General features: G+C 34.6%; 1 protein-coding gene across 3 annotated transcripts; it reads left to right on the top strand.

Annotated features, from left to right (window-relative positions):
* The first annotated feature begins 911 nt into the window (after window positions 1-911).
* Window positions 912-7,273, top strand: LOC132306169 (GATA transcription factor 1-like). 3 transcript variants are annotated; one of them, XM_059803448.1, is made up of 4 exons: window positions 912-1,187; window positions 1,799-2,107; window positions 6,248-6,511; window positions 6,595-7,273. In XM_059803448.1, the coding sequence occupies exons 2-4, from the start codon at window positions 1,805-1,807 to the stop codon at window positions 6,967-6,969; spliced, it is 942 nt and encodes a 313-aa protein (XP_059659431.1). In that variant the 5' UTR covers window positions 912-1,187; window positions 1,799-1,804; the 3' UTR covers window positions 6,970-7,273. The 3 variants fall into 3 exon arrangements, with proteins under 3 accessions (XP_059659431.1, XP_059659430.1, XP_059659429.1); XM_059803447.1 differs by having other exon boundaries at window positions 913-1,167; window positions 6,260-6,511; XM_059803446.1 differs by having other exon boundaries at window positions 913-1,167.
* Window positions 7,274-7,831: the final 558 nt, after the last annotated feature.

Genomic DNA, 7,831 nt, shown 5'->3' with positions numbered 1-7,831 from the left:
GGGTGTAATTGTACTTTACCTGATTGGTATGCATATACTTTTTTGGGTAAAGTACAACAACACTCCTGGGGTTTGACAAAAATACAAGTTACCCTATTTTTGGACAATGATACCCACTTACAAAATTTACAATTCCAACATAGCCTTAAACACATGTGAAAAGTCCACTTTACCCTTCACTATTTTATTAATTTTAATTATAAATTGTCAAAATAATTAAATGACCAAATTATTCTTTTCAGCTTTCTATATATATATATATACACATTGTCAAACTTACATCTATTTGTGTCTCTCAAACTTTGCTTGCTTGGCCGACGATGATAGAGGTGTGACGATGATGTTGAGAGGTTGTCGGTGTGAATTAGGCAGAGAACTGGGGGTGGTGATGTGCACATATAAGGATATTGATGATGATGATGATACGGCGGCGGTTGCGGCAATTGAGGTGTGATGATGATGCGGCGGCAGCGGATGCTGAGGTGTGGCGGCGGCGGTATCTCTAGTGTGTACAGACATATATATACATACATACATACAAAGAGAAAGTGCGAAAGACTTGTTCGGGTTTGGGTTAGGTTTGATTCAAGAATATTTAAGTTAATTAAAATGTCAATTTTATACCAAAGGGTAATAAAGTCAATTCATAATTGTTAGGTCTCGTCTCAAGGGGTGTCAGGGTGTCATTGTCCAAAAAATAGAATAAGGTATTGCTGTAATTTACCCTACTTTCTTCTTCTTCTTGGTTTTTTTTTTTTTTTTCCTGTGTGTGTGTGTGTTTTTGTGGGGTGGGTTTTTTTTTTTTTTTTTTTTTTTACCGATATGTATATGTGTGTGTGGGGTGGTATTTTTTTTTTTTACCGATATGTATATGTGGGGAATGCCGGTTTTTATTTATTTATTTTTTTTTCTAACAAATAATCAGTTTCTGACCTAGAAGTTCCCCATTCATCCATAGCAACCGAAGAAAGATCCGAAGAACGAAAACCACCCACTCTCTCTCTCTCTCTCTCTCTCTCTCAATGCTTTCACTCTTTTCTTTCTTTTTTTGCACTTTTCTTCAGCTTTCCTCTTCTACTACTCTATTATCCAAACAAAGTACAAACTGCAAACACAAGAAGAGAAGTTAGGGTTTTTTTGTGGCTGTTCATGCACAAGTCTTCCAATGTGAGTTTGGATTATCCCAGGTTTACTTTCCCTTCAAATCCCAACTTTAATTTTTCTCTGTCTCTGTTTCCTCTGTTTGATTCCTGAGAAAATGAAGGAAAATGTCTAATGCGTATGCTATATATTTTTTTCTCCTTTATCATTTTTTAATTTTTTTTTCTATTGTTTGGGAACCAAACATGGCCCTTTACCTTATCTTTGGTAAATTAAAACTCTAGAAAGTATTAATGTTCAAAATTAATAGGAATAGCTATTTTTCACCAAAGATTTTATTGCAATCCACGTCTTAATAAGCAATAAGGAACTACAGATTTTTTCTCCGTCAAATCAACCATGTATTTATGTATTTATTTTTCTGGACCATACTTATTAGAATCTTATTTCTATATATAAAACAATGAATAAAAATAAAATAAGATTCGGATAATGTTTCACACATAATAACCCAAATCTATATTAGATAAAATTCTCTTTCCCACCTCTTTGGTAATTTCCAATTTTATATTTGTAAGTTACTTTTAACCAATACGGTATAGATGATTATCAATCAATATATATATATATATATATATATATATATATATGGTTGCATTGCATTCTAACAAACTGTTGGTTTGGTTGGTTTATTCAGAAAAATATGGTTGGTTCGGATTTAAGCAGTATGGTTGGTTCGGATTTGTTCGGTGGAATTGACAACTGTGAAATTGACGTTTCAAATTATGAGAGTTTTGGGAAAATTTTGAGTTGTATCGATTTTCCCTTGGAAAATTTTGATATCAATGGAGGGGATTTGGATGATGCTATGTCCCAACACCAACATCCATACCAAGAAGAAGGGTCCATTCATTCTGATGCAATGCAGAAGGGTTTGCTCTTCGTTCCCGGTGGTGCCGAGGGCAGCTTAGACATTGGCAATGGCACTTTGGATTTTCTGCCCAATGTAAGTTACAAACTATTTCAATCCATCCGTATAAATTGGACTACTTTTTTGACTGACTAGTATGAAATCCTGTTTTGTATGTGGATATATACTTTTAAGTGTTTTATTTTTCACTATTAGTATATGTTATACAACATCATATAGAACAATGGGGCATGTTAACTTGTCTAATTGTGAGATTGTGGTGGAGTGAACCACTCCTATGTATTTTCCATGAATTTCTTCTTTTGTTGGTTTTGGAAAATCTTTTAATTTTTGTTTAGTTGGTTTTATTGGTGTGAGGTTGAGCAAAAGTATATTTGTTAATAGTCTTATGTCATATTGTTCTTTTATGTAGAGAAACAAGATAGGGAACACATGTTGAAAATATAATGTCACTGGAACTCCGATCTTGAATTTTTGAAAGGGGGACGAAAAATTTAAGTTACTTGATAACTGATTTCTTATTATTAACTTATAAAAGAAAGCAAGTACACGTATTGAGACTATTATTATAATTAGTTTGCAAAAGGTGAAAGAATGAATGAAAACCAATTTTGCATTGAGAAATATAATGGTTATCGTGAAAAAAGGGTGGAGGTGTTTGTATTCATGATAGTTAATAGCTATGCATCAATATCGTGTTCTGCATAAATTTGGAAATCTATGATAGAATACATGAGCATAAGCTCATATTCTAAACAGAAAGAAGTCAAGGTTGTACCTTTGGTCACTAAGATTGAAGTTCGTGATGTTAAAGGTTTATCTCGCTGCTAAGGTCAATAGTTTTGCCGATTATGTTTGTATGTAGTGGTTGTGGCTTTGGTAATCTTATAACAGAACATTGTTGGTGGGTTCCTTTTCATTCATATCAATTTTTTTGCTGAGTTAGAACACATGCTTAGTTTGTTAGAACACATGCTTAGTTTGTCAGAGATCCTTCCTTGCTTAAAGGGTCATTTTTAGTTAGCGGTCTTCTTAGTTGTAGAACACTAGAACCTTCTTAAAATTTCAAGAATGAGAACCAGGTTCAAGCAGTCATTTTGTGCAATTAATGCCAAAGTTCTGTTTTTATCTAGTCTACCCCTTCTCGCAACCTCAATGGAGTGTGTTATATTTACTGTTACTAAAAGAAGAATGGCATGTTAACTTGTGTACAATAATGGAGAAAATAGTGTGACACTCCGGAGTGGACCACTTCTATATCATGTAGTTCTTCTTTTGTTGGTGTCAAGAAATTGGATAATGCTTAATTCTAGTGTAGTTGGTTTTATTGTTGTGAGGTTTGACTATTTGAGCAAAAGTACTTTTAACAAAGTTTTATGTCATGTAGTTCTTTTATGTAGAGTAGTAAGAGAGGGAACACATTGAATTTACAGTGTCACCAGAACTACTTTTTTGAAATTTTGAAAAAGGGGGAACAAAATTTTTGGTGGGTTCCTTTTCATTCATATCAATTTTTTCGCCGAGTTGGAACACATGCTTAGTTTGTCAGAGATCCTTCCTTGCTCAAAGGGTCATTTTTAGTTAGCGGTCTTCTTAGTTGTAGAACACTAGAACCTTTTTAAAATTTCAAGAATGAGAACCAGGTTCAAGCAGTCATTTTGTGCATTTAATTCCAAAGTTCAGTTTTTATCTAGTCTACCCCTTCTCGCAACCTCAATTGAGTGTTATTTTTACTGTTACTATGACTTATGAAATATCAAAAAGAAGAATCGGCATGTTAACTTGTGTACAATAATGGAGAAAATAATGTGACACTCCGGAGTGGACCACTTCTATATCATGTAGTTCTTCTTTTGTTGGTGTCAAGAAATCGGTTAGTGCTTAATTCTAGTTTAGTTGGTTTTATTGTTGTGAGGTTTGACTATTTGAGCAAAAGTACTTTTAATAAAGTTTTATGTCATGTAGTTCTTTTTATGTAGAGTACTAAGAGAGGGAACACGTTGAATTTACAATGTCCGCAGAACTACTGTTTTGAAATTTTGAAAAAGGGGGAACAAAATTTTCAAGTTAATTGACAAGTTATTTCTTATTAACTTATAAAAGAAAGCAGGTTTAATGAATTTACATTATCAAATTAACTTATTCTAAATAAGAAATTTTGAAAAACAGAACATGTATTGTGTATATTGTTCTACTTAGTTTTCGAAAGGTGAAAGTATGAATGAAAACCAATTTTGCATCCAAATATATAATTGTTCTTGTGAGAGAAAGGGGGTGAAGGTGTATTCATGAAAGTTGATAGAGATGCATCAATATCATGTTCTGCACAAAATTGGAAATCTATTAGAGAATGCATGGACACAAGCTCATATTTTCAACAGAAAAGAGGTCAATCTTGTACCTTTGGCCCCTAAGATTGAAGTTGAGAATGTTGAAGATTTATGCTCGCTGTTATGATCGATAGTTTTGCTGATTATGTTTCTATATATTGGTTGTGGCTTCACTAATCTTATAACAGAACATTGCTGGTGGGTTCCTTTTCGTTCATATCATTTTTTTTTACTAAAAGGGAATAGGTGTCATTGTTTGGTATAGTGGTAAAAGCTTGGGCTGTCAAACCTGAGAACCAGGTTCAAGGTGCCACTACGTGCAATTAAAGCCAAGTTCAGTTTGTATCTAGTCTAACCATTCTAGCACTCTTAATTAATGGGGATCACATTGGTGATATCCTCTCTCTTTATTCAAAAGACATACAGTAGCCTATCATTTTTCTCAAAGAGTTGATAGTCATGAGAGAATATTTAAAATTTATATTGAGCTATAAAATCAAATGAGGTTCTGTTGGTTGCACTTGCTAGATCAATGTTTAGGCTTTTTAGTTTTTGATTAAGCTGATTCTTATGCATGCCTAGTTGATCAGTCCTTTATTGTGCAACTCCATTCATTTTTGTTTGCATTCATCAAACTACAACTGTAGGTTCTGTTGGATTCTATATGTAAGGAATCAAATTACTTTATTCTTTCGCACATGAGTACAATCTGAGTTTTAAAAGACTGACTGATGCCTAAAACTTGTTTGAACCTTACCAAATTTAGTATTTCAGTGTTCAGTTTTTGGTCTTTATTCTCTTTGAAGATGGTTCACTGTTTGTGTATATTCTTTCCTATCAAAATTGAAGAGAGAAATAGAAAATGAAGCACACAAGGATACACGCACAAAGCCCAAAGCGCTACACCATCTTTATTATATTTTCTCTTAAAGATTGTTTAAGATGAGCACCTCTATTTATAGGTGAAAGAACAAAGCGATAAATATGGAAAATACATTAATGGAGGACTCATAAAATCAAACCCATAAATCATTCCAATCATATTTTATCATAGACTAAAATCACTCCCACAATATTCTCAGAGCAATATTCTGTGGAGTAATTTAAGGTTCCTGTAATAATATTCTCGAACACCCTACCTCAAGTTGGTACACGGAGATATTAATTCAAGTGTCCAACTTGAAACTAAGTGCCAAGTTGTTGAGAGTCCGAGACGAGTTGATCCGAAGATTCGAGACGAGTGATCTGAAAATCCGAGATGAGTTGATCCGTAGATCTGAGACGAGTTGATCCGTAGATCCGAGACGAGTATAGAGTATGGTATGATAAACTTGCTTTGATAACATGTCAAAATTGAAGAGAGAAATAGAAAATGAAGCACACAAGGATACACGCACAAAGCCCAAAGGGCTACATCATCTTTATTATATTCTCTTTTAAGATTGTTTAAGATGAGCACCTCTATTTGTAGGTGAAAGAACAAAGCGATAAATATGGAAAATACATTAATGGAGGATTCATAAAATCAATCCCATAAATCATTCCAATCATATTTTATCATAGACTAAAATCACAACTCCCACAATATTCTCAGAGCAATATTATGTGGAGTAATTTAAGGTTCCTATAATAGTATTCTCCAACATTTCCGTTGCCTGCCTTCTGATGTCAAGATGATTATTATGGTAATGATAATGAGCTACGTATGGTTTAAGGTTGATATCATGTTCCAAATATGACTTCGTTTTCTTTGAATTAAGTTTAATGTGCATCCAATGGTAGAAAAACAGAGAATTATGAGTCTTTAGCTAGAGATTTCATAGGTAAATGCAATATTTTTCTCTGCCACTTTCTTCTGATGTTTTTTGTGACATTCCTCATTTAGTCATTGTTTCAGAGTGATGAAACTTCTAAGCCCAAACAACTGCCAAGGTTTGTTGAAGAAACCTCCGGAGCAAGCATTACACTTCTTAACGATTCTTCTGATGGCTTAGATTCAGGAATGTTCCAAACACCTAGCCCAGTTTCTGTCCTGGAAAACAGCGGCTCTTGCTCTGTTGAAAAGAGCAAACCTGATGGCTCAGAAGCTTCCATCCCAGTGCGTCGCAGCAAGCGTTCGCGAGCTTTTTCCTTCAAAATTCAGCCTGAGGTGCCTCCCATTTCTTTTGCTTTTATAATATCTTATTGTTTAGTTGCCTCTGAACCATTTCTGAATCCCATCTCCCTTAGCAGATGTCAAATTTTGTCAAAGGAAAAGCGAAGAAGAAAAAGAGACTGTCACAGCTATTTGGTGCCCCACGAATGAAGAAAAATTCATGCACACATTGTGAGGTAACAAAGACCCCGCAATGGAGGTGGGGACCAATGGGACCAAGGACTCTTTGCAATGCATGTGGGGTGCGATACAAGTCTGGCCGTCTCTTCCCGGAGTATCGTCCGGCGTCAAGTCCTACATTTGATCATTCACTGCACTCGAACTCCCACAGGAAGGTTATAGAGATGAGAAAGTATGTGACTAGCCACCAGGAGACAACAATGGCTGAGACAGACTCTGCAATGTCGCCACCGCCTGAATTTGTTCCGATGAGTGACTACTTGTTTGATTGAATATTAGGAGGGAGTGCGCAAAATTCCTAGTTAAATGCTTTTTTTTATGTAGTATTTTAGTTTGGTGGATGGGGGTTTTAGTATGTTATATACCAAGATGAAATGAGAGGTAGTATGTTAGTATGGGAAGCTTAGTGTGTTTGTGATGGACGCAATTTTTATTCGTAGCAGGAAAAGCAAATGGGGATAGAATTTGAATTATTAGTAGAAAATGGACACTATTTAGTTGTTAAAGTTGGTTTCAGATGTTAGACCTTTTGCATATTGAATTTACTTATTTTCCTTTTTCCTTTCTCGAAATTCATATTCTGGCTTGATTTGATTCATTGGATATTGGTTGTGTCTTTCATGTGTTACTGCTTTATTATGTGTTTGTGCTTGGGGGCTCAGCCTTTGCCATTGGCTTGAAAAAGGAACAATTCCAATTTGGTATAGATATTAATTTTATACGTATTAGAGGATTAGGTATTGTATAGGATAATAATAAACATTCAAGAAGGTGAATGTTTAGATTATCCTATGATGGGTTTATGTAGCGTTGAGAGGCTTTGTGTCGGTATCCAAATTAAAAATGAAGTGAGTATAATAGTCTGGATGTTAGGATTACCTAATGACTTAAATTTTGCAGTTTGATCGTTCGGTTAAGTTCCCAGTGTTATTTTCCCTTTTTCAGCCGGCCCAAAACGTATGAAATGTCCCATTACTCTTTTTCAGCCTGCCCAAAACAATATTCAGATGAGGGATTATATTTCAAAAGGGCCTCAGTTTTGATTGACTTTTCAAAGTCTTCTTTATTCTTTTGTGGGCTTGGAAGCTGATTTGGTTTCTATACCAATTTTTCCAAAACGATCTTTTTAGAAAA

The sequence above is a fragment of the Cornus florida genome, unplaced genomic scaffold (assembly GCF_030987335.1).
Source record: "Cornus florida cultivar Cherokee Brave unplaced genomic scaffold, ASM3098733v1 CherokeeBrave_3.0.0_Hap2_Chr05, whole genome shotgun sequence".
NCBI lineage: Eukaryota > Viridiplantae > Streptophyta > Magnoliopsida > Cornales > Cornaceae > Cornus > Cornus florida.
This window is presented reverse-complemented; position numbering and strand designations above follow the sequence as displayed.

Bases quoted from the DNA above. Each gene is read 5' to 3' on its own strand.
- LOC132306169 (XM_059803446.1), top strand. The intron at 2,108-6,247 runs GTAAGTTACAAA...TTCCTCATTTAG, and splicing joins CTTTGGATTTTCTGCCCAAT to TCATTGTTTCAGAGTGATGA. The intron at 6,512-6,594 runs GTGCCTCCCATT...CTCCCTTAGCAG, and splicing joins CCTTCAAAATTCAGCCTGAG to ATGTCAAATTTTGTCAAAGG.